The 26,446-nt window shown below is 35.2% G+C and overlaps 1 protein-coding gene across 1 annotated transcript in view; it reads right to left on the bottom strand.

Moving 5' to 3' along the window:
* Positions 1-26,446, bottom strand: part of AHR (aryl hydrocarbon receptor) — a 62,811-nt gene that overhangs the window by 8,312 nt on the left and 28,053 nt on the right. Inside the window, exons 3-9 of the mRNA XM_036402023.2 lie at positions 15,586-15,701; positions 12,030-12,119; positions 10,109-10,232; positions 5,792-5,922; positions 4,734-4,936; positions 3,004-3,113; positions 637-778 (exon numbers count right to left, since the gene is read on the bottom strand). Of these exons, the coding sequence (XP_036257916.1) occupies positions 637-778; positions 3,004-3,113; positions 4,734-4,936; positions 5,792-5,922; positions 10,109-10,232; positions 12,030-12,119; positions 15,586-15,701 (916 nt within the window). The remainder of the gene's footprint in view (positions 1-636; positions 779-3,003; positions 3,114-4,733; positions 4,937-5,791; positions 5,923-10,108; positions 10,233-12,029; positions 12,120-15,585; positions 15,702-26,446) is intronic.

The raw sequence follows: 26,446 nt of genomic DNA, 5'->3' as shown, positions 1-26,446 counted from the left end.
TAGCTGAGTTAAACCAAGAGGCAGATTATGAAATAAGGAGCTTATGACTGTAATACCACATTTACATATTACATTTGTAATTAAATCTAGACAGCATACACCATTTTCTGTGCATTATGGGCTGAAATGAAAACAAGTGGGCTTTGTTCCATGCATTAAGCTTTTCTTGGTATAGCAAGTAAATCAAAACTTGAAGTATCAGTTTTTCTCCATTTTACAGACTCCTTAGCAAAAATTATTTAATCTATTTAACAAGGCTGAGTTCAATTTATGCAGAACTTTGTTCAGTACTAAAATTCAGGACTGAATTTGTTATTTGTTACTCCTACACAACTGCAGCTGGATTTCTCAGGTTTTGCTCATTGGGATTGAATGTGGTGCATGGAATAACTTCATGCTTCTGCTGCTTACCTTTTTCTTTCTAAGAAATACATTTGTCTGAAGTTTTATGCAAAAGAACTATGCCACAAGTTCTGAAATACCAGAATTTTCTACAGGTTTGTTAGCAAGAAAGAATTTGGGGAAATTGGAATATAAAGGGTAATAATTTAAAACCAGAAATTCCTTTGTGAATATAAACAGCCTCAAACTACTTTTTAGTTTGGAAGCATACTACTTTATGAACTGGTGACTTACGTAAGAGGTCTTTGCGTGGCAATGATGTAATCTGGTCTTCCATTTTTGTAGACAAGCCGTGCATTTGCCTGCACCCAGGCCCATCGATTTTCTTTGGTTAGAAGCCTAAATACAGTCATTCCACTCTCACCTGTCTTCATCACTAAAGAGTAAGCATACTGTTTACTGTCCAGCAAACAAATCATGAAAACATGCATGTCATGAAAGAATTCCCATCTGTAGAAAAATTTTACAAATCTCATGTCCTCAATCGCCCAATTTGGTGTGGCACTAACGCATTCCCAGTGATTCAGGATGAGTGATCACTTCAAGATGTCTAATTTACTCATAAAATAGAAGTCAAAACTGCAAGATATCTGCTAGAGATTGGTAACTTTCTATATGGGGCTTTGTCATTATTTCTTCAATAACAGAAATTAATAAATTCTAAAACACGTAAATGACAAAAGCCCAAGTCTCTTTCACCCTCATAAAGCGGCTATTACTTTAACATTTACAAAACACATTAGTTCTGAATGCAATCCTTTCACATTTTGACTGGTTTATGCACAGGTCAAATGTGCATAAAAATGTACTTAAAAATCTTATGTTTCATTCCCACTACCACTAACAGTGCTTGATAAACATACTCAATTTTCACAGTACATTTCTGTACTGGGTTTTTGTGGCCAGGTTTTGGTAATGACAGGAGTGCTACAGGGGTGGCCTCTGTAAGAAGCTGTTAGAAGCTTCCTCCATTTCCAGCAGAGCAAATCCCTAGCAGCTCCAAGGTGGACAGGTTGCTGGGCAATTCCAGGACAATTAGAAATTGTGATAATGCCTCTGTGATAACATTTGAGAAAAAAAAAGTTATTGTGTAGATATAATTGTGGCCAGAGAAGAGTGGGTTGAGAATACGTGAGAGGAACAGCTCTGCAGACACCAAGGTCAGTGAGGAAGGAAGAGCAGGAGGTTTCAGAGCTGAGACTCCACTGCAGCCCATGGTGCAGAGGCTTTGCCATGCAGAACCATGGGGATGCAGAGATTTATCCACCTGCAGTCCATGGAGAAGACCCATGCCAAGGCAGGTGGATGCCTTACAGGAGGCTGTGAACCCATGGAGGCCAGTGCTGGAGGAGGCTCCTGGCAGAGACTTGCAGACCCATAGAGAGAGGAGCCCATGCTGGAGAAGGTTTCCTGGTGGAAAGTTTTTAAGGCCTTATTTTACTTCTCATTATCCTGCTCTTTTGTTAGGAATCAATTAAATTAATATGCCTAGATGAAGTCTGTTCTGCCTGTAACAGTATTTGGTGAGTGATCTCTCCTGTTCCTTATCTCAATCCATGAACCCTTCATTATATTTTCTCTCCCTTGTCCAGTTGTGGAGGGCAGAGATGGAGAGGCTTCGATGGGTGCCTGGCATGCAGCAAGGGTCAACCCACTAGAGTCATTTTGGTGCCAAAACCCAGGACCATGAGGATGTTGAGATAAGGAGAGCAACCAGGAGAGGCAGTAGGCAAAACAAGTACTGAACAATCTTAGAGAGTAAAATTATAATTGGAAAGTTTTGTTGTAATTGTGGTGAAGGCATGGGGTGAATTTTGTGCAAATTTTCCAATTTTGTTCTGTGTTGTGATGAAGTTATCTTGGTTTTTGTGTGGGGAGCTATAATTTATTTTGTCTGGTTTTGTTGTTCTAAGTGAAGGTTGTGTGATCAATGTGAATTTTAAAGATAATTCTTAAATACGTGATTCACAGAGGCAAGAGGTGGAAGTAATACAATTGCTCAAAATCCCTGCACTTCTAGACAGAAAAGCTAAATAAAATGTATTAGGAAAGTCTAAGAATCTAACAAAAAATCCTTGCTACAAAACCTATCTTTTTAATTTTAATCTTAGCAAAAAAAAATGTAGCAAAACCAGTTTTAAGACAAAGTTTCAAACCATTCAAGTTTCATCCCCTTCTACTCTGGAACCATCTCTTTTTCTTTTTGAAAGAAAGAAAACCACTGATAAGCAACGGTGACTGAACTACACCTGAAGCAGAAAATATATTTAAATAGGCTGAGAACAACCTGCTGAGGGGCATTATGCAATTGTCTATGAGGGGATAAGAGAAAAAAATTTGAACTTTTCAAGAGAAGTCAGTAGAAAAGAAGTAACATAACATTCTGAAGATGATTCTGTAAGTTCCGAAGATAATTCTGTTATGACTAGCAGCAAAAGTAAAAAACAGAGTCCCCTAAACAGCTATACATCAGATAGCTGGTGCTTATTTCCTCAACACTATACTTCTTTCCATAATTATTACTTAAACCAGCTCAAGCTGCCAAGAATCAAACCCAGAAATGTTTGATGTTACAGCCTTTTTTTAGGGGACGAAACTTACTTCGGATGTGATTTTCAGCACAGTAAAGCATGTCAGCTGCATGAATAAACTGGTATCCTGTTCCTCTCATACACAGCTCTGCTTCAGTGTATCCCAGGACAATTTTTCCTCTGGAAGATAAAACCAAAAAATTGCAACATGGCTGATGAAGCAATTCACAGAATGAACGTCAGCAAGTTAATTATGGCAAGAATATTTCAGATGCAAGTGCTAACTACAGTTTGTTGGTATAGCAATTGTACACAGAAGCAGAACAGCTCCAATAAAAAATAGAGTCAACAAATCATAAAACTTTAACTAGTCTGCCAGGTTGCCTTCAGTGACTAGGACTGGGTTCACAAAACCATTAGATCATAAAAAAAGACTGGATGCCTACAGCCAGACTCTCAATTCCATACAACTGAACATATTCACTCCTAGCAGGCAGCTCCCATTACTTCCAAAGAAAGACACTGTTTTCTTAGCCCTGCTTCTTATCATTTACCTATAGGTGCTTGTGCAGAATTAAATAGGAGTTTAACTTCAGTCATTTAAAACCTCTTGCTTAAATTAGAATTTTTAGTAGCTTAATGTATCTCAGAACTACATCCCCTTTGCTTTTGAGTGGTATGAGACCCCTGTGTTTGCATTTAAACAAGATATGACTCAGAGGACCACTAGCAAGAGTCATGTTTGACCCTGCAGCTAAAATTAGAGTACTTTACTAGAGGCTGGGGGGATGAGACACTTAACAGAATTCGTGTGATCACTGTGCGATACCTGATAAAAAGACATAGTCAAGAGAGACTTAAACAGGATTTGAAACAAAGACATGGAGATGCAAAGACAAAAGGTAAAAAAAAGGGGGAAAGTAGAGATGAGGAACAATATACATAAAAGTATTTTTTTCAAGAGAATAAAAAAATCAAACAGAGAAAATAAACACTTATGTTAATATTTTTTGATTTTTACTTGTATCAGCTTAGAGAAATAAAACATTTTGGTCTCTCAGTTGACAAAACACCAAGTAATTTAATCCTATCCTGTAAGTAGGCATGGAAACCCATGTGAGAGACTCCACTGAAAATGCAAGAATTGTCTGTCAAAAATAGGAGGGAGAGGAGAAGGAAGGAGACCAGAGGCTCTTATTTTGATAAAAAAAGCATCCTAATGGATTTCTTGCTGTGTTGAAGCATAGTAACATTATTTTGATCTGATACTGCAGAGGTGCTTCCAAATTTTACATAGAGAAAAGAATGGTTTGGATGTGGGTAAAATCATAGTATAAAAAAAAGTATTTAAATTCTGTTGAAGGAAAATACATTTCCATTGTATTTTACACGTATTTGAGCTGAAGGAGAAATGTGGAATGAAATTAAACACTTGCTTTATCAGTTCTAAAACCAAATTTCAAACCAGATTTAATGTGAAACTTTTCTTCTTCCCTAATTCATTAGTATGCCGTCTTTCAGTTTTTCTATTTTGCATTGGTTTTGCAGGTTTTTGCTTTGTTTTTCTAACAACTGAGAGTCAGAGAGCTGCATGCCATTTCAAGGAAATAGACTATGGCAAACCCATTTCTCTTTACCTGATAGCAGGGCTGGAGAGAAAAACTTCAACAGCTTCTGGACTGCCATCACTGAAACAGTTTATATACCAAAAGAGTAGCCTGCTTTATGTTTCAAATACATCCCTGAAACCTATTTCATTGGCAAATTATTAGGCAATTACAGAGAATAATTTACACCTACTTTGCATCACAGCCAGTGGGTGTGAAATCCAGTTTGTGTTTAGTTCTGAAGATGAAGTTTTTGGTTCGTATCTCAAGGATGGATGGTGGCTGCAGGGGAGTAGCTACTGCAAACAGTGCAAGCTGAGGAGACAAAGCAGCACCATCCTTCCCTTTCTTGTTTTGTCCATGGAGAAACTTCAATCGTCCTTGAAAATTCATAGCCTTAGGATGAGGAAAAAAACAATTGTTACATGCTGGAGATATTTAAAAGCAAGATATTTTTGTTATGATGTAAAATATGTATTTTTCATTTTTTTTAAGATCCATCAGATTCAAGTGTTATAGGATGGCATACATAAAAGTTTACTAACAAGTACAGAACACTATTGTTATACCCTTGACCATGTCACTTCAATATCTACTAATAAACATACTGAAAAATTAATTAATGGGAAGATTATTCTGTAAAAAACAACAAAAACAAAAAACATATAGTATCACATATCAGCTGGGGCTTCTAAAATTCTAATGAACATACATGCATATAATTATATCATTAGTTCTCTTGCAAATTTGTATATTCAATTTTGCAATTCTAAAGAAATCTATTTTGTAAGATACCACATAGGGGGTGATAAACCCTTACTTGTTTTAAAATATAAATAATTTACTAACAAAAAATGCATTAAAAAGAGCAAGCAAAAACTTTTCCAAATAAGGAAAAACTATGGTCATCTTAATTATCATAACTTATTGCATCTCAAGATACTCAACTTGCTACAAGAAAATACTCTTGTAATGCATTTTAATCTACAAATCACACAGCATTTTACAAAAGCAGTTGCTTATTTGCATTTCATTGAGGAAACTTGGCCATGAGAGAGAACTCGCACTTGTGGTTGTGACAACAATCTTAAGGGGGAGACATTCAGTTCACTAACTGAAACATTGTGGCTCAAGCAGACCAGATAGCTTTGGAGACTTACAAATAAACTAAGTTGCCGCACCTCTTGTTAAGAGGTGCAGATTTCCAACTTTTAAGCATATGTGGAGGTATTTATGTAACTCCATACTCACCAGGAATCCAGATGAATTATCCAGGAGGCATCGTAACCTGCAGATGAAATTCCTTTCCATAAAGGAAGAATTCTCTGGAGGAAGTTGGTCTGGGTTATAATAGGTTGCTGGCTGTGAAAAGCCATTATCTCCTGCAGGAAAGGATTATTTTTAAGGATTATTTTTAGAAGAACACCTAGAGAAGGCTATCTATAACAAACGATCTTCCTTCTCATAAACAAAGCATTAGGTCATGACCTGAGCAAGAACAATGTAAACTGGAAACATCCTCACAACCCATTATTATTGTAACACTGAGGTTAAACATCAATTCTTCTGATGGGATTATGTTTTACAGGCTATGGTATTTGAAAACTGAATGCAATTTCAGGTTTTGGGTTTGTTTTTTTTTTACATCAGGGCTTTTGTTTGTTTGGGTTTTTTATTCATTCATTATTTTATCAACAGCCTAGATTCTGGATCAGTTGCAAAGAGCAGAGTTCTCAGCAGAGAACACACCAGTGTTTCTACAATGGTAGGATCTCCAAAAAGGCACAGCCACTGCAGGAACTTCAAGTACTCAAAAACTCAGTATCAAACTGTGAAACTTACTTTCCAGACAGCTAGGTGAAAGCAGTAGTAATAAATAAAAATCAGCAACTTTAGGAAAGCACCACAAAAAATCAGCATTTTTCTCCAATGAAGGCAAAATGAGCCTACTAAATAGTGAAAATATTTCTGGGCTCTGCTGATCAAAACACCATAGCTACCTCTCTAGGTGTACCTGGAGTTCTTGTGTTTTGCAGTTGTTTGTTTTACAAAATTCTCAAAACCATGATTGTTAACTAGGATAACAACATGGTATCCTTCCACCTTGTCAGGACAAGCATTTACTAAGTCGTATTTACAAAACAAACTTAAACATTTGGAATATAAAGTAAAACCAGAAGGTAAATCAATAAACCTCTGATAAAATACATATGTTCTACATGAGACTATACACACAGAGATACCAGAGCATGACTACTCACAGCAAATTTAGCAAAGCAATCTTGTTTGCAATACATATAAAAAACCAGCCATACCCTAGGAATTCATACATGCAGAAAAGTGAGAAAAATCCAGCTTAAAAAGACATTTTATAATAAAATAATCTTTAATTTAAAAAAATAGTCCATGTACTCTTAGAGAACTGATTATCCAGTATGGACAAAATAATACTACAGACTTTAAGAACCCATATTGACTTTTCAGACATGGAGATGAGGTCAGGGAGAGCATGTCACTTAATAACACACCACATTATATTTTCTGGAATATAATTCTGTCTCATGAACAGCTGGAAAAACTTACAGATAGGCTCAGAGGTCAGTATACTGGCAAAACAAACCCAAAGTTAAACAAATCATTACCAAAAGCCAGTTCTATTTAACCTCCTATGAATTCAAGGGACTGCATTGGAGCCAAATGAGATTGCTGATATCTTACCAATAGGCCTTCCAACCTAAGGCCATCTAAATCCTACAAGTATGCTGAGTTATCTAGCTTTTCAAATAAAATCAGGAGATATCTTTTTTTTTTCTTAAAAGAACTGCTATGCAAGGTCAATTTTTGCTGAATAAATGTCAAGATATGGAGAAAAAGAAACTTTTTTCTGTTCTAGTTGGTAGTGTGATGAAAAGGGATAATCTGAAATTACAGCCATGTAAAGAACTGTATTGGCCAGTCACCATTATGAGCAGATCCCACAGGCAGACAAACTCAGGTATTTGTAGTCCAAGTCAGTTATCATATAACTTTGAAATTACAAAATAAGAAATTCCCACACTTTTCATATGGACAGTTCGCAACAGACAAAGCAAACTTCCTTACTTGCTACTGCTGCAGTTTTCTTATTATAAATTGCTTAACTGACAGTGAGAATTTTCAACACTTCTGAGATGGTCCTTCTCTAGGAAGCTCTCTGAAGAAGCAATGATTATGAAAAAAGAGCATCAAGGAAACAGTATGCAAATCCTAAATAATATTTCAAAAATGCCAACTCTGGGTGCAGATGTAGTAGCCAATAAGCAGTGCCAGGGTTTCTGCTGCCATCCTTGGCACTGTTAGGTGTGTCCTTCAGCATTTCCGCCACAGGAGAAACTCAGTGTTATCCTTTGGGTAAATATAGAGATGAAATTTGAAGGTTCAGCAAGTCCAGCTGGCTGCTGTGGAGTTTGTCAAGTTCCATAGTAAAATGCACAGCTCCCAAGAGTGAGCAAAGCTGTTGTGAAAGAAGTGGCTCCCAACAGGAGGGGAACAGAACTCAAAACAGGAGGCAGTGGGTTTCAAAACTGAGCCTCCTACACTTGTGAAAGCAACACTGCTGCACTTTTCCAGGCAGACAGAAGGCAGGAAGGTTTTACTGCCAGGATCTTGAAGTGACTCACTGTAAGAAGGCAAAGACTCGTACAGAGCATCTACAATCCCTAGAGCAAAACTAGCAGTTAGCACTACAGGGTTAGAAGCCATATCCCTCACAAAGTTCCCACCAGATCTCATCAATCCCATGGAGCAACGTGCAGAACATGCAGTGCATTAAGTGCTTGCCTTTAAACTCAAGACCATATGGTTGCGCAACACATCAAGTTCAAAAGATAATCCAGACTTAATGCCCCAAAGCAGATATTTGGGACTGAAAAAATCAGAATTTTGCAAACTTCTCTGGGAACAAGTCAAGGACCGGGAGGCATGTCTGGGAAGCACAGTAACAGCTGAGGAAACCAGTGGTCTAGCAGCATACCAGAGTACTGAGTGAGAAATAACTAGCCCAGGCTAACTGAAGCAGAATCAGTTCCCAGACTCAGGATGGAATCTGTGTCTGAGTCTGAGATACCTATAAATATCTACATAATGCCAGCTGAATGTATTAAAAAAGAAATGGATTAAATTAGCAAAAATGGAGGGGATCCTTACGGTCATAGCATTATCCTTTGCTATAAATCTGAATTCAGTTTAAAATCCTCAACATCCAAACATTTTATGCCACTTGAGGCTCAAAAGTCATCATTGAATCATAGAATGGTTTGAGATAGAAGAGACCTTGGAGATCACCTAATTCCAACCCCCCTGCCAAGGACAGGGACACCTTTCTCTAGACCAGGTTGCTCAAAGAGCCATCTACCCAGTCCTTGGATACTTTCAGGAATGGGGCACAATTAGCAGCTTTTAGCAAGCTAGAAACACTACATACAAAACAAAAAATTGTTTGTAATCCTGCTCAGTACATGCTAATGCTCAGTCAAATCTGAGGCCAATCCAACCTGGTGTCATTCTTTTCAAATAACTTTTTCTAAATTCATATGCACTTGCTTAAGGTCCATAGAACACAATTTCATTCTGAAGCAAGCAGGATGAAAATTTGGTTTCTGAGAACTGTACTCTTTGCTGTACTGAACTCTACTCTTACCTAGCTGTGCAGTGGACCTGAGGAGATTGATCTAGAGATGATGTAACAACACTGACTGCTAAATGAAAAACTGAAATATACTGAGGTATGTTACAAACACAGTAATCTTTCTCTACTAAATCACAGCATTTCCATGCTCTTTTTTTTTCAATTTCTTAAAGATTTATTTTAAAATATGGACTTTTTATGGATTAATAAATGCCCTATAATCATGTCACAGTAACAGAAGTTTTACCTACGTGTTTAAACAACTGTTGTGCAAAGGGAGCATTAAAATGGAGCAGTTGCCTCAATGGCTTTGTTGTCATTGTGATGCAGGCACATGCTTCCTGGATTACACATAACCTGCACCTACACATCTTTGCTCTGACACACATGCAGTATGTTTCACCTTAGCTGTTTCTCAATATAGCAGCTCACTCAAGCATCAGCCAGTAACATGTGACAATTCTGCTCTAACATGCACACTTCTTGATCTTAAAGGCTCATCTATTTAATGTTTTATTTCTCTTCCCCTTTTATCTCCAAAAGAAGTGCTGCTCTATGTGGCAATGAATGCACTATTCCCTACAGTAACACTGTAACTAGTATATTCTTGGACTGATCAGTCTAAGAAACATTGTCACTTATACGCCAAATTAAAGTCTTCCAATTTAAAGTATAATTAGTACTTTAATGCTATGAATAACAGTGCATACTTAAAGTGCAAAAAATAGTAATTCTCACTGTTGACTAAATGTGCCCATAAAATTCAAATAAATTTGAAAGATGCTATTTCTTCCTTTATTAGTCTAAATAATTATTATCTATTTTTTTTTACATAGACAAATTAAAAAAAGCCCAAAAAGCAACAACTAATCTGACAGGCAAACAATAAATTCTGTTCTCACCTTGTACACTTGGTCCAGAATCTCCTGACTGGGCAGGATTTAATGCCCAATGTAGCTGTCGTTGAAACTCAGGTCTGTCTTCTGTGTGAATCAATTCAAATACACTCTGGTGTATAATATCTGACTGTGAACAAAAAGAGAAAGGTGAGAGAGAACAACAATAAGGAAATTATATCACAATATGGTACAAGTTGTCTGATCGACAACACTGTTATGGATATAGCAAAATCCATTTTGCTCAGGGATAAATACATACAATCACATGTAGGCAGCAAAACTTCATGAAACGATTTTTAGCAGCACAGAGAACAGCTCAATTACACACATGACTATGAACATAGGAAACTAATAAAAAATATTGCCTTAGAAAAAGGAAGTTACATTATGTCAACTATTTCTTTACCTTCTTCTACCTAAAGGCCTGGAAATGCTATGCTTAGGTTGTGTTTAAGTTATTTAATTTCATATACTGGTAAATAAAGTATTTATCAGGCAGTACTTGACTTGACCCACTATAGGTGCTACAGGAATATAAAAGGAGCTAAAGACTGTGAACCAAACTACCAAAACTAAGCCAAGCAGATTATAAACAGTGAATTTGCTTGCCTGCAAGCTTTGTCACTTCCTAAGGATGCACTAAAACATGTAATTATGAAGCCCTTATTCCAATATCAATTGTGTGGTTAGGAATGTGATCTAAATGGCAAAGGCTCAAGAGCAAGGATTAGTGCTTAAAGGAATTTAAGGTGGAAAAAACCCCATCCAAAATAGTCAAGAAAAGACTTAGTTGACTGACAAGAGTTAAGATCCTGGTTTTTGGCATGTTTCAAAAACCCAGCCATTATATAAACAGAAAATACTTAAATAAAACATAGATCTAATGTAATTGAGATGAACTGCCAGAAGCAGAAGCCTAGGTCAAATTTTGCTATTACAAATTTCACAAAACAATCACTATTTTCCAGAATAAATTGCCAGAAATGTTAATCTTTCTAACTTTACGACTTTATTTCTATATCATGCACTTGATTTACTAGCGTTACTTCATGAATGTTACGCCCAATTTATTTTCCAAGCTTTTTTCTTTTTTATTCCCCAGCACTGAAGTAATACGTAAACCCAGGAATAAAAATGGGGTTTTTTGAAATATTTTCTTTTACACAAACTTTCCCCAATCTTTTATCAGTTACCTGAAATTGCAGACCAAGCAAGGTTTCTTGCTGTTTTTAGACAACAGCTGAATCTATCAATATGCAGTATTCATGGATATACTTTGAGAACTATAACAATCATCTTCATTCTATCATCTTCACAAAAAGTAATCCCAGGAGTTTTCTAACAAAGGCAGAATTTGCCTGCTATGCCTCAGTCTTTAGTACTTTGGCACCTGGGTTTCAAGACCAATTAATTCAGCCATATGCAATCTGCACCATAAATAGTAAAAAACAAATGCTTGTCTTGAAATTAATAATTAAATAAATACACATGAGCAAGAGGACAAATTCCAAAAATAGCAAAATCAGCCACTTGATGTTTATAAATCTCAAGGCATATGGAAATAATTTTTCATGAAAGGTTTCTATTAAAATAATTACCTTCCCACTGAATTATGTCTCACTCAGCATCATAAACTGGGTAACACCACAGTATAAATTTCAAACAGTTGTTCCAGTAAAGAATAATTAAGTGTGAAAATTTCCTATCTTGCCTAACTCAACTTTGGAAATTATATTCCTGTTGTGCTTGGCCTGACATCCTGGCTATGGAAGATGATAGAAAATATGGTTTCAAAGTAATTCAAGCTAAAGTACCTAACTGAGAGTTTTATTACAAAAAAATTTTAAGACCCTAAATATGAACACTGATGTTCCCTGAAATTAGGCAAAACTTTTGGAAAAAATAGAAGAAAAAATAAACTTACTTGTTGGAATCCCAAGTAGTCTTGGATAGTAGAAGAGACATAAAACACCAGAGCATCTGCTGTAACAACTAACACAAATCCATTTAATGCCTGGGGAAGAAACACAGCAATCTGTCAGCTTCAGAGATAAAATTCCAGATAATTATTGTGTCTCTTGTTCTACCTATACTGTAGTCCCCCAATAAAATGTGAAGCATGCAAAAGCACATCATTATCTGACAGCACAAACAGGATTCCCCATTGCATCTCTCTGTAGCATAAGTGTTAAAATGAAAACTGGATCTAATTAAAAAAACCCAAACTTTATATTAAAATTCAGTGGAGAAGACAATACGTGTTGATGACTTTTCAATACCCTTGATTGAAGAAGACAAAGGACATATATGAAGAGCTATAAGTTTATCTAACATCAACCACAGTTCACAATGTTTGTGTGGCTCAAGCCTTGGTTACCCCCAGCCGCCCACAGCAGAAACGAGAGCCATGTCACAAACCCAGTCCCAAAATCCATTCTATTCATAGTGCAGACAGGCCACTGTGGACAGGAAATCAAGCTATCAAGATCCCCTATATAGTCCAAGAAAACATTTTATAGTTTACTTAAAATAGAAAACCTCTGCAAAAGCAGACTGTTGCAAGTAAACAATGTTTTTGAAGAGATTTCCCCCTCGGTGGAGCAGCAGACCAGGCGGCTCCACACTCAAAGTCACGCAAAGGGCATTTATCTGAACTCCCAATCAATAGGGTCCACGGCAATTGTTGTGATAGCAAACAGTACATTTGTGACTTGGCAGCTCATCTGAAAGGTGCCGATTTACTTCCATGGATCTCAGTCAAGATTTAACAAAAGGCAGTCTCTAGGGGCTGGATTGAGTATATTGTGCCACTTAATTTCCTCAGCTGCATTCAAAGGCAAATTTGGCCAGCATACTCAAAACCATTTTTTAAAAAAACCTCTTAATTTATGTAGAATTTTTGTACATAGAAAATGTAAAGTAAGTGAAGGCTATCGTATATCTTACTGCAACAAAGTAATAACATATAAATGAAATATCTTGTTAAATGACTGGTCTTTAAATGCTGTGAACCACTCCAATTTTATGTGTAGATATTATTTAATCTACTCTAACAAACAATTGTTAGCTCTATAAAAACTCCTTACAAGTTTAGTAAATTTTACATGAATAAAGAATGAGATAAAAAATCAATAATAATCTGAAATTAAATAGCATGGCCAATCCAAGAAATGTCGAGTGGTTACACAGAATCCTTGGTTTAGATGAAGCTCACAGTAATTCCATGGTTGCGGAATGCCGCAGTGGCAGGTGCTTGTGTCCTCTGCTGACCTGTTCTGCAGGGCATCTCACCTCAGCTGCTTGACACAAAACATCTGCAAGCTGCACAGCATCTAACTTTGTCTCAAATCTTAAAATTGGTTATTCTGGTCCATTTCATACAGAGCTACCTACACTTTCAGTGCCTGGAATTCAATCACATTTTGCACTGGCCCTGGTACACAGTTCATCTCAAAACAGGATTGTTACTGAGATAGCAATATGCATTACTAAAGCCAAAAATTCTGTAAAATGCATACATCTGGAGAGACCCAATAAGTGGGAGATGAGTTCTGATGGAGGTTTTTTCAAGATGCAATCCAAAAGCAATTATCTGAAAACACATAATGAAATTTCTCAGTGAGTTCATTATTCTGGAGAACTGAAGATGATATTTGTGCCTCTAAAAATACTCTCAATGTTCCAAACTAAAGAGGTAGTTACAAAATTGTTCATTATTATTGAGAATTAAGTTTTAAAAATTTCTTAAAGGTCATCATTTTTCTTGCACTTTTTTACAATAAACTTGCTTGGGTTGCGATGGACTTTGCATTTAAAATAAGAATTTTAAATAATTTAAATAATTTTAAAGGAAATTTAGCTTGCTTTTAAGAAAGGCACATTTATGTATTTGATCTCTGCTTCCACAATACATTGAATTGGTAAGACTGTTTCTATGTTGGAAATTAAAGACAATTTTCTGTTTGTTAAGAAGCAAGCAAGAACAACTGATGAACAAATAAAAGCAAATACAAACAAGAGTGTTTATTCATATCACCTTGGAAAAACCAAAAAAAGTAGGGAGAAAATAAAAGGAAAACATTCATCATCAGTTATCATTTATTCACCTGTGTAATGCAAAATACATCTGAGCATAAGTGGAAGGGAAGGACTTTGACAGCATTTACAACTTACTGCTTCCCACTATCTTCTGGAAAATTCCCAGATTCATCACACTCATGACTTGTTACATAACCTAAGAAAACTCTATCTACATATTCATTCTCATAAATTTTTTCACATACATAAAATATTTACAAAACAAATTCATTTAAGAAATTTGGCTCATTTACTTCCCAAGAGGGGCAGGATTTTCAGTAATAACTATATCACCCACTTAATTTTTTTGCTGGAGAAGAGTTCCCTCATATAACTTCCAGTCAGAAGTCATAACCGCGCCCCACTATATTTCAGATTAAATAGATGCCTCCAATATAAACTGTCTATTTTTGCTTTTTAGGTTCTTTCCTGTTTAAAAGAAAGCTGCTCATTGGTAGTAACTCCACTACAGTTCTTTGTCATACTTTATTAAGGTTAGAAAATGAAATAAATGTCCTAGTTTTTTTAGTTGGTTGGAAAACAATTTTCAATTAGCATCAATTTAAAATAGTTGTTTTGTGGGATTCTAAGAACCTGTTTTCATTTCTAGTCTTTGAGCACTCAAATTCATTTTGTTTGACGGAAACAACTGGCTCTGACTGAATGATTTGCCACTTTTGATAGATACATTAGTGAGGAACCTGTGTAGAAGGCAGACTAACAACATATTTCAAATGGAGCTGCAGGTCTCCATAAAATCCATTCTGTGAAACTAGATAGAACATAGTAATACCTATATTGGTAATTTCTTGAGTTTAATCTGGACTTGGTAGTATAGAATTATCCATAAGCTTTGACACTCTAGGATATTAAAACAGGCTAGACAATTTAAAAAAAAACCCCACAGTTTTTAAATAAATATTTTCCATTAGTTCATATAAAAGCTATTCAAAGTATTTTAAAATTTGTCCTGAATCTACACTACGTATGCTGAGTTCTTTCAAACCACTGAGAAAGCAAGATCTTTCGGCAAGCCCAAGGTCTTTGAAGTTAAAAATTGTTTCTTTCAGACAATTAGTCACCAAATTTACAGTAAATCGGTAACTTATCTGTCCCTTATACAAACTGTTCCTTTATATTAATATCTTTACTAACAACAGATGCAAAGACACGGGAACCCCCCCAATTAATTACTGAGAAACACTGAAGAGGAGCCCATATTCTAACATACACTCTAAAGTCCTACTACCAAAAAAAAAAAAAGCACCCTAAAGAAAATGAGGAAGGAATTTCACAATAAGAAAACTTTTCTATCTCATCATTGAGCATCTAGTATGGTAAATACAGGTGTTTGGTTTTATAAAATTTAAATCTTTGAAAAATATGTCTATTGCAAAACATACCTGCAAGAGGAGTTCTCCTTCCAGGATCTGCATCCCTTCTCCACACTTTCCTGTTCTAGAGGTTTCCTGAATGCCATTTCTTTCTGGTCTGGTAGAGCTAGATGATTTCAGAGCAACTAGAACAAAGAAAAGAAAAAAAATTGAGTGATCTTTGAAAGGCTCTATAGAAATTTAGGTAAAGATCTGCTATTTTGTGTAAGAAAAAAAAGTATTTAAATATATGCATTTTTATATATTATAAATACAATCTAATGAAAAATTTTTGTTCCCATATCAAACTTTTTCCTTACCTTAAGAGTGAACCCTCCAATTTTGTCATCTTTCTCTTTTCTATATATAATACTTTCACAACAAAATCATTATTCTTGCAATCAACCCAAGTCTCATTATTTTATACCTTTTCTCCTTCTTGTCCTTCTCTTGACTATAAGACTCACTTCTAGTTTGTCACTCATGTGACAAATAAAGGACACTTTTGTTTTCATAGACCATCCTCCTATGACAGCAACAACTCTGTGTTAAGGTAGGGAAACACTCGCACTTATTCTTATCCCACCTAATTTCAGACATCAAACTATGGTTCATCAGACAGGTAAGCCTGCTCTATACCTAAGGCTCTCTTCAGGGAAAGGAAGGAAAGAAACATGAACCCTAAATTCATGGTACATAGTAAAAAATCCCAACAAAACAAAGAAAGGTATTTCAAACAAAAAGATGTGGATATTTTCTGTCATAGTTAAATTTTAACCTTTTAAACAACTCTTTCCAACTTCAGATAAAATACTATAACAATGAATCATCATTATTCAGATCACAAATATTTCTAATTGAAAGAAAAAATTACCCAATAACTAAGAAATGAAGAATCAGATCAGATTGCTGGGAAGTTCCCAAAAGACATTTCCGTCTCTGCATCCTTCTAATAAAAAGGATACTGTCAAATAAAACTACATACTCAGAGATCATCCATAACTCAGAATTTTCTTACTCTTCACTGCTCCAAAAAAGAGGAGGAAAAGAAAGCAGTCTTCAAATCTGAAATTAGTCTGAGTAGGTCTGTAGTGTCTAAACAGCTTCAAATTACTTGAGCAATTGTACCTTAAACCTTTACCATAAAATTAAAGGCCACCACCTCCCAGCCCCAAAATGCCTATGATGCAAAGCAAAGGGAAATTCATAATAGAATAAAACTTATAAAAACAACTGCACTTCTGTAAAATACAAGTTTCTCACGATGATGGGATATTCAGCCTAAATTTAAAATGTTTTGAATCTGCTGAAAACCTTCATTTTTCCCTTGTTCAGAACTTTATTCAAGAATCCTGAAGAACTTCTGTTCACTCACTTTTAAATTACATTAAATTATATTTTACACTATATATATTACCTGAAGATAAATGATGCCTTTCCCATTTTTTTCAAGCTATCATGGTAGCTAAGAACTTTCAAGCCAGACAATTTTCATTAAAATATACCTCAAAGGCACCACAGAGGAAAAATGTGTTTTAAAGAGACATTAACTGATTAATCAAATCAGAAGGTATTTAAAGGTTTGCTTTGAAATTAAAACCCTAATGCTGTTTTTCCTACAAGGTAGTAAAAATGTCCTGCAACAGGCCACAGGGAGGTACAGTCACAGCAAATTCATGTGAATACATTATAAAGCCAATTTTTTTTCTAGCATTATTTCAAAAGTATATATATAGAATATTCACTAAACATCCCTGAAGCCAACAGGCAGTAGAAGAAAATGTTTTAAAATGTATCATATATGATTATTGAACAAGTCCAAATTCAGCTGTGAAAGCTGCAAGTAAAGATGCCTTATCACCCTTGCCATTCTTCAAAATACTATATGCCATTAAATACAAGTGAGTTTTTTCTTTTATAATGTCTGATAGGGTTAAATACTGTCTGAGAGATAAAATCCATCAGGGTTCCTGAGCTAAAACATAGCCAATGTGTTGGTGGCTATATTCCTCCTAACTTTCAAGGTGCACAAGAGGTAAGTGTGAATTTAAACATTTTCCTGAACTGGTATCTGCACCTTTTGCAGAAATCAGAATGTGCATGGAATCAAGCTGTTTACAACTAAGGCACATGGAAAATCGCCAATTGAGATTAGTGAAAATGGAAGATACAGTGGAAATTAGAGCTGTATATCCACAGTTTGGTATGCAACTCATGAAAAAAATGAAACAAATCCAAATTTTCCCTTTTCTGACAGATAACTCACAGGCCTGTCAGTGCCTGCTACAAGCCACCCAAGTCCCTGGCACTGAACAATCCCAGATACCAGGATGCACACTTGCAATGTGTGCTTCTACACTGTCAAAATGAAGGCCACCAGAAACAAGAAGCCTTTTATCATGGGAGGACCACCTTGCTAAGCAGCAGTTGTGAACAGACTTAGCCAGACAATCAGGTGGTCTCAGAAATACCAGCTGGAGATATAATAATAGGTAATGGAAAGGAGAACTAAATCTTAGAAAGCATAACTCATCAAAAGGTAATATTACAGTCAACATCACTCAGCTTAAAACCAGCCATGTGTGTTCTGCTAGTTCTCATAGTCTGTCTTACTCATGTCATCAGACAAAATAATCTCAGTAGTTCATTACTTTATAGTCTTTGAATATCTGAATTAAATAGAATGCATTGTGTGCTCTCCTTGCTTAATTCTCCTACACAGGAAATTAAAACATGAATACCCCACAGAGTAAAGACGAAAAATCTGTACACATACTCTAGATTATATTCACCATCAAATTACTTTTCAGAATTTCCCATTAATAATTTTAAAGCATCAAAAATACAGCAAATTTGCTTATACTTGTAAAAACACTCAAAACCAAATGAGCAAACAAACAAAAAAACCCCAAACCAAAAAAATATCAGTTACACAGCTTGAGCAGGAAGGTTGGATTGTAAGCACCTGCTTTTAAAGTAGGTTAATGATTGTCATTTAATCCTATGTCCTGCAATAAGTATTATTTCCATTGCCTAGACTTCCCGGATTTGAAGTACAAGTTAAATCTCAAAGACGACTAGATAGTGACATTTAATAGATTTTTCTAGACATAAATATATATATATATATATATATTCTGATACATTTGTTTTATGATTGTGAAATGCTTTAGAACACAAGCCAGCAAATGTAAAAGACAGTTGCTTTTACCTTACATCTACAAAGATAAATTCAATAACAATGGTTACATCAGTATTTACCAGCTTATCTCTGACTTGAACCGTTACATTCAGGTGATAAGAGACTTATATGGAGATGCAGTGTACTTTATTAGACTAACAGTATGGAGTGGGGGGAAAAAATGTTTGACATACAACTACTTCTTCAGGTCTGAAACAGAGTTCTAGCAATTGAGTTCTAACTACTGACAAAATCCATCTTTTATTTTAAAGCCATAAAAGTACTCATTAAAAAATTATTTTTTATGTAAGGACAACAGGTATTAGGTGATCTTCTTTCCAAGGACCACTAGTCAGTATGAGAAATTGCATGAGTTATAAGCAGTTTGCTGAATCAACTAATAATTCATGATAGATTAATTTCATCAATTATCTGCTAAGATATTGAGAAAGCAATCTAATATGAGGAAAATTATTTTAAAAATAAGTCTATCTACTGCCTCATTTAATCACTATGCTGTTCTTAAAGACTGCCTCTAGTCCAAGATGAAAAATGTCTTTTTCACCTTCAAATACCTGATCTCTAGGGTTTATACTTGGTAGGTATGCTCCCCTCAAGCTCCAACCCACAACCAACATCCTCTTCCTTCCAGGCTGTCACTCCTGCTCTCAATAAGAGCCCTTGCCATGACTTTCTCACTTGACAGGCTGCTGCCCTGAAGTCCCAGCTCCACTATTTCACCCACCCCATTGCAAAATCAATGACCAGGCAGCCATCCACAGCTCACAGAGCACCTTCAACAGGAATCTCGTAAATGATGATTCCATATTCTCTTACAGAAGTTAACAACAGCAGAGAATTGCCAAATTGTCACAGAGCAAGTTCAAATAGACTCTAACTGATGTAATTGAGAGGGCCCTACTTGTGCTAATTGTTGCAAAGTTAATAAAGTAAATGGAGATGCAGAGAATTCATCATAAGGCATAAGGCATCATATTAGCAATTTTCTAATTTTATTAAGTTTCTGAAAAGCATCTATGCAGAAGGCTGATTTAACACATACATACTTGAACTGTTGAATTTACTATTACTTTAAGAATACAATTTAGATAGTTAATTTACTTGAAGACAAAGGATTCAAAAACTTGCCCCGTTCATAAAAGTGACAACCTACAGCACTTATACAAATATTCAAAAGAAATATCAATAGCAACAAAATCTAATAAAAATACCTTTCACCTCAATGTGACTAATATTTTATGTAATAATCAGTTGCCTGACCATAAAACAACATAGTAGCATCCATCCAACATAGTGGTATGAGGACACTGTCAATACTCAACTCGGCCAAACCAAGTTTATTATACTGTTTTCCTCAAATCTAGAAACTACTAAATTGGGAAAAAAGTACCTTTTTTTTTTTCATGTCATCAGAAAGAACTAAGTAAATAAGAAAAATAACTAAAAGTTCTTTTTTTTCTGTTTTGAGTGAATACAGAAGCTTTTCTGACACAAATACACATTTGCTGGTGTTCAGCTGTGAAGTCTGGAGAGATTTTTCTCCACTGAAACCTGAGCATTCGCACACCAAATGTCTCTTATTTGATTATCAAAGGAATGAAAAAATGTATGATTAAGCTTTCCATCTCAAAATTCATCTAATCCAGCCACGTGTTATTAGACTGCTGAATAAAACCATTTCAGCAACTGCTGGCTGAAAAGCTTTATGGAAACCATACCCCAGTAGAATGTGTTAGAACTTTTTCTTACCTTTTCTTCCCCAAAGAAAAAGCATAGCAAATTGTTTTGGAGGAGCAAGGGTAGCTCACTACTGAGAGGTGTAAAGAACAGAATATCAAGATGCCAAATTTTAAACAGACCTTTTAAAATCATATTGAGAGTCAACAAATTTCTTTGAATCAGACTTGAGATAATTTTAACTTTTAGGTGAATGATCTGTACAAGGCTAAACCTGTATTGAAGCAACACTTGTCTAATATTGCAAGTATATCACTAGCACATCAGTCATGCAGTGCTGGAATTTAATCTTAAAGAGCTTCCCAGAACTGCTTTAAATCAAATTTTGGCACAGTTTCCAAAATCCGGCCAAACAGGTCAAAGTTTGCAGTCAAAGCCAATTGAGACCGTTTCATAACCTTTTCAGCAGATTTATAAATTCTCCTTGTCTGTTCTAGATTACTGTACAATAACAACAGTATCTTGAGGGGGGTGGTCTTGCTCCAGCCACAAATGCTAAGCCTCAACACGAAGGTCACCAGCTAACACAAGACAAGGAGGGCACTACTGAGAAAACAGTAGTTTAATATTAAACTCTTGCCTAAATCATTAACATAAGCTAAACTGTTTATACTGGTGAAAGATCCATTTTAAGTGGGAGAAAGTATTATATATACACATCCCTGTATCCACATGCAACTTTATCTATTTCCATTACTTAAGATTATATAAAACATTTTGCACCTGCCATCTCTGACACTGTCAAGGCAAAAAGTGTTTATGCAAGTTAAGTAACGTGGAAAAAATGCAACTAATTATTTTTCTAGGAAGATAAAAGATGCATTGACTGCATATTTTGTAAATAGCTACACTTTTAGATAGCAAAACCTATAAAGTTTAGTAATAAAATTTGCGAAGGATTGCTCTGTATTTAGAGATACAAGAGAAAATAAAATTCAGAATTATCATAACTAGTTCTAAAGTCAGTTATGTTACATGAGGCAAGATTGACTTCTGTGTAGGCTCCATTTACAAGCAAAACACATTACATATAGGGGAGGAAAAGTTTTCACTGTGTTTTGCATCCTTAAATTTTCCATTTCCTACCTTTTCATTTATGATTCTGAATAATTGTCAAGATAGATTTACAGTGGGTCTTCTTGCTTACATGTCTGAAGATGAAATAATTTAAGAGCAGTCTTCCTGGTAAATGTATTATAAATTACAGGTCAGCTTCTAAATTACAGTAAACTGTGCAATTGTATGTATATGCATTATAAATTACAGGTCAGCTTCTAAGTGATAGTAAACTGAGCAATGTATAACAACTTGTGTTCTCCATTACTACTGATACTCCAAAATGTAATAAATACATTAATAAAAATATAAAAATACATAACTTTTCTGATGTGCAGACCAACATCAGAAGATTTCAGAGCAATATCAGAAGAAAACACCTTACAAAAGTAGTCATGGAAGTTGAATAAACAGATTTTGTAAATATAAGCAAAATGAGGATGAAATTGTACATTTGGTGGTGACTAATAACAAAGGATACATTTTTTACCCCTTAAGCATCAATGAATGAACCTAATTATGACAATACTGGAACTGTTTTCAAATAATACATTTTAAAGCAGAAAAATTACCAATAAAACATACTTAGGAGCTGCCTTTACTTTCCAGAAAAAAGCCCAATATAGTTTAAAAACTAGTTAGAACCAACCTTCAGCCTCAGAAGCCATGGTACATTGATTCATAAGCATATTTTCAGCTAATGAGGAAGCATATAAATATGTTTACATATTTAGGAAAAGCTACTGAAAGAACCAATAAGCCACAGAAGACAGGTATTCTTGGTTTGGCCTCAAAGAAATTATTCATGGTTCAAGAGAGAGAAAATGCCATGAAGCAGCTATCACAAGAGGATAAATCATAATTATTTGTGATACCATGAATACTTTAAAGAAATGTTAGTAGATTATGGTTGGTGAAAGAAGAAAAAAAGAGACTCAGGGGAAGTAAAACTTTAATAACAAGTTTTAACTGAAAAATTATTTCCACTGCTTAGAAAAGGAGAACAGAACGTGGGTAAGTGGTCAGGTTCTGGGCATTTCCTGGGCTTTTGAGAGTCAATAACTTAACTGTTGTACAGATACAGATTGCTTAATGATGTTACAAATCTCTAGAACTCAAATATTTCCAGGTGTGCAGATTTTGTGACTGCCACCAGAGTGAGCCCAGCAGTGCCACAGATGCACTGCATGCACTACAAGCTCTGTGCATGTGCACCCCTCCATTTCCAGTCATCCAGTACTTTCTTCTAGCCCAAATTCAAACCAAATAAAATGCATACTCATCAGCTATACAATCAGACACAGCAGAGAGCACAAATCTACCCATCTGTGACAATGTTCAAGTATAAAACAAATTTTATTTAAGGGAGGAAGAAATGTAGGACTTGCCCAAAAAGGCTAAGAACGGGAAAAGGAAATTTTCTTCTCCAAAGCAGATGATTCCAAAGGTTAAAAGCTCCTTAATACAAAATTTTTCAATAGAAATTGTTGGGAACTTATAGTGGCTGTCACCAAAGCACCTACTACAATATAGCCATATGCATTTGCTAGACTATGGGGAAATATTTATACTTTTGGCATAATCAAGATAAAGTAATTTCAATATTAAGTTTCTACTAAGAATCCTATTTGAACATTTCAGAGACCATGGATAAAAACAGACCCACAAACCAAAAATAAACCAGTAAATATTTTGTCAGAATTGGGCTGAAATTACTCAAGGTACAGCTCCAGAAGGCTTCTCAAGGGCCCTGCTGTACTTACACTTCAGACATGTCTTCATACATATTTTACACTCAACAAGAGAAAAGTGCAGAAGTGGTACACATTACTTGAATTGCTGCAGGAGTCTAAAATAGTCTCTTCATTGCAATCAATATATAACAAATATACATGAGGAATAAAAGCAGCACACAACATTTTTCTCAATACCAAGTACCACGATATTTGAAATTGTGATATTTCAGACTGACCTAACAAAACCCATCTAAATTTAAAATGACCTTGTGTTTGCCCTACTATACAAAAAAGGTCCAAAGTGAAAAATACTATTTTTCATTTATCTGTGATCAAATAATACACTTAAATAATTTAGCATGAAAGCTATTTTTGGCATGAGGAAGTCTGTTGCTTGCCCTTTCAAAATTGACATGTCTGGAGTTCAGATCAGTTCTACTTAGTTTCCAGGTCTACGGCAAGGATATGTTTCCAATGTTCAGAGTTATAAATCATAAAACTGACAAAAACTTGGCAGGAGTGTCACCTTTCTTCCTACCTAAGCTTCAATCAAATTTCATTGGCCAAGACTCAAAGGGAGCCACAAATTTGCCAGAAATTACATTTCTGAATCACAAGATTATTTATAAGATAGTAAATGAGTACACTCATTTGTTCTACTGGGGGAAAAAAAGAAACTATCTTTTCTCTAAATCTAATTTTGCTACTTAGTAAAATTTACCAACACTAACAGCAAACAAAAGCAGAACAAAACCTTTCAAAAAGTTTCTAAATCCTACAGCTTTTGTTGATAAACCACCATATCCTAGAAATACCGTAGTGTAGTATTTTAATTCCTCTTACTTTATGATATTTTATACTTGAACATATTATCTGAATATGTATCTTCTAAAGAATAAGATTTTAATTTAAATTTACAATTTTTTTCATTTAAATAATTATTAAACTACATATATAGACCACACATATACTATACTATAAACTACACATATACCATATGAATATGTATCTTCTAAAGAACAAGATTTTAATTTAAATTTGCCATTTTTTTCATTTAAATAATTATTAAACTACATATATAGAAAGAAAACATACAAGGCCAAATCAGGTACTTTTCAAAATATCTTGAAATTACAAAAGGTGAACCAGCAAGTTGGTAACTTATCTGCTGTTTTACAAGTTCTGGGTTTAGTGGACCACAATTTAAATCCTAAAACTCATTTATAATAAAACAAGGAGATATATTTTAATAGTTGGTTGTACTGAAAAGTTATTGTTCTGCTAAATGCATGACTACAGGTGTAAATTCTAAACAGGAGGAAGAAAACCATAAACTTTTCCTTTCTAGCACCTGAAACATGGGAAAGCCTGTATGAAACATCTCTAACTCTTCCTGGCATTATTTTTATACCACCAAAAAGCCTCTTAGAAGAAATGAACTCTGATCTCGGTCTCCTATGGAAAGTTGAATAGGTAACAGCAGGTAACCAGGACAGGAATTAGATCTTACCTAATGAGTTTATTTATGATGGGCTAAATGTGTAGCAACTTCCTGAGCCAGAATTTGGACAAGATGCTGGGTATCCACTGTTATTTTGGAGAAATATCTAAAACCTCATCTTAATATCCTAAAAGAATGATGCTTTAACTGCAACAGCCTGCAAAAGTGGCAGCTGTCTTTCTCTATGGCTTCAGTCATGGCAACACTTTAAGACAGCAGAGGTCTACAGCCAAAAATGAGGAAGGCAATAAGTCTGTGGCTTAGGTATATTTTTCACACAGATACCAGTGTATCACTATTATGCTTTTCAAGCAAATACAGGATTATAATATACACTACAGCATATACATGGGGCAGGCTGGGTGGTAGGCAGGCAAAAAAGGAAAAGACTGAGAGGCTGAAGACAATGAGGAAGTTATCAAAAATATGCCTAAAAGTTGAGAGGAGGAATGGGTTTGTGGTTCTGACATCACCTTCCTGTGTGTTGTGATGGAAATCATACAGGCACTGTACACTTTACTTCCTTAACCATGAAACCAGAACAGGAGCACTTCAGCTCCACCAGCACTGCAAGAATAAATGCAGTAAAGATTTGGAAGTTCACATTCCCTAACTGGGAGAGTTTTCAGTGCTCCATGTAAAAATCACATTAGATGACACAAAGCTTAAAGCTTATGATTGCACAGTATTTCAATATCATCTTTCCTGACAATTTTGGCTTGCTATGTTGAACTATGAAGTTTATGAATTAAAGACCTATCCACATAACAAACAAGGTAAAATTTTCAATGGCTTCCTATATAGAAAGAACAAAAAGGGAAACAAGGTCAGACTGGATTTTTTCCCAGACACTTCTATTGAAGACTGTGCTTAGGAGGTTGCACAGGACAGAGGTCTGTGCTTCTGATCTAGCAGAAATACAGAAATAGCAACAGCGAGCGTTATATAACTTATGTTGCTAAGGGTTAGGCTGTGACGCAAAGGAAAACTATATTTTATTCATTACAACCCCAAAGAGGAGGGAAATAGAAAGGCAAGGAATGCTGCAAAGAAGGGGAACTGGAACACACAGACACACTCTGGAAGAAGAGGACTTGGGTAACAGGAACCTCTGCCTCTGTCATCTGCTCTGCCCCACAGGGATCCATTTCACAGAGGGCCTGTTCAGGTCTGTCCATAAGTAAACTTGATAGAAGCAGTCTGATAAAACCACAGAAAACCATGGTGTAAGTTTGCAAAGCTTATTCCGATAATTCTAGCCTTGCAGGACATTATATAATAAATATTTTAAATATTTAAAACTTTAAATATTAAAATACACCCTAGAGACTACAAGTATTAACAAAAACTTACTACTGGAACAACTTATTTATTCATCTTTCAGAAACAACTGCTCAATTCAGTCAGATGTGTATAACAGTAAATCTAAAGCAAAACAATATTTTCATTAATATTTTACTAGGTATGTCTACAAGCTTTCATACACAGAACCTTTTCTTCAATACCATAAAATATTTTAACATATTTTATGGTTTTAAGATTCTAAAATTAATATAGAAAATTTTACTTATTGTTTTAAAAAAACACTCTAGTAAAGGTTCTATTCCCAACAATACTAAATACAGAATTGCTGTGTCCCTTTCATAGCACAAGCTTTTA

The sequence above is a fragment of the Molothrus ater genome, chromosome 1 (assembly GCF_012460135.2).
Source record: "Molothrus ater isolate BHLD 08-10-18 breed brown headed cowbird chromosome 1, BPBGC_Mater_1.1, whole genome shotgun sequence".
In the NCBI taxonomy this organism is placed as follows: domain Eukaryota; kingdom Metazoa; phylum Chordata; class Aves; order Passeriformes; family Icteridae; genus Molothrus; species Molothrus ater.
The sequence above is the reverse complement of the archived record's forward strand: the minus strand, read 5'-3'. Positions and strand labels throughout refer to the sequence as shown.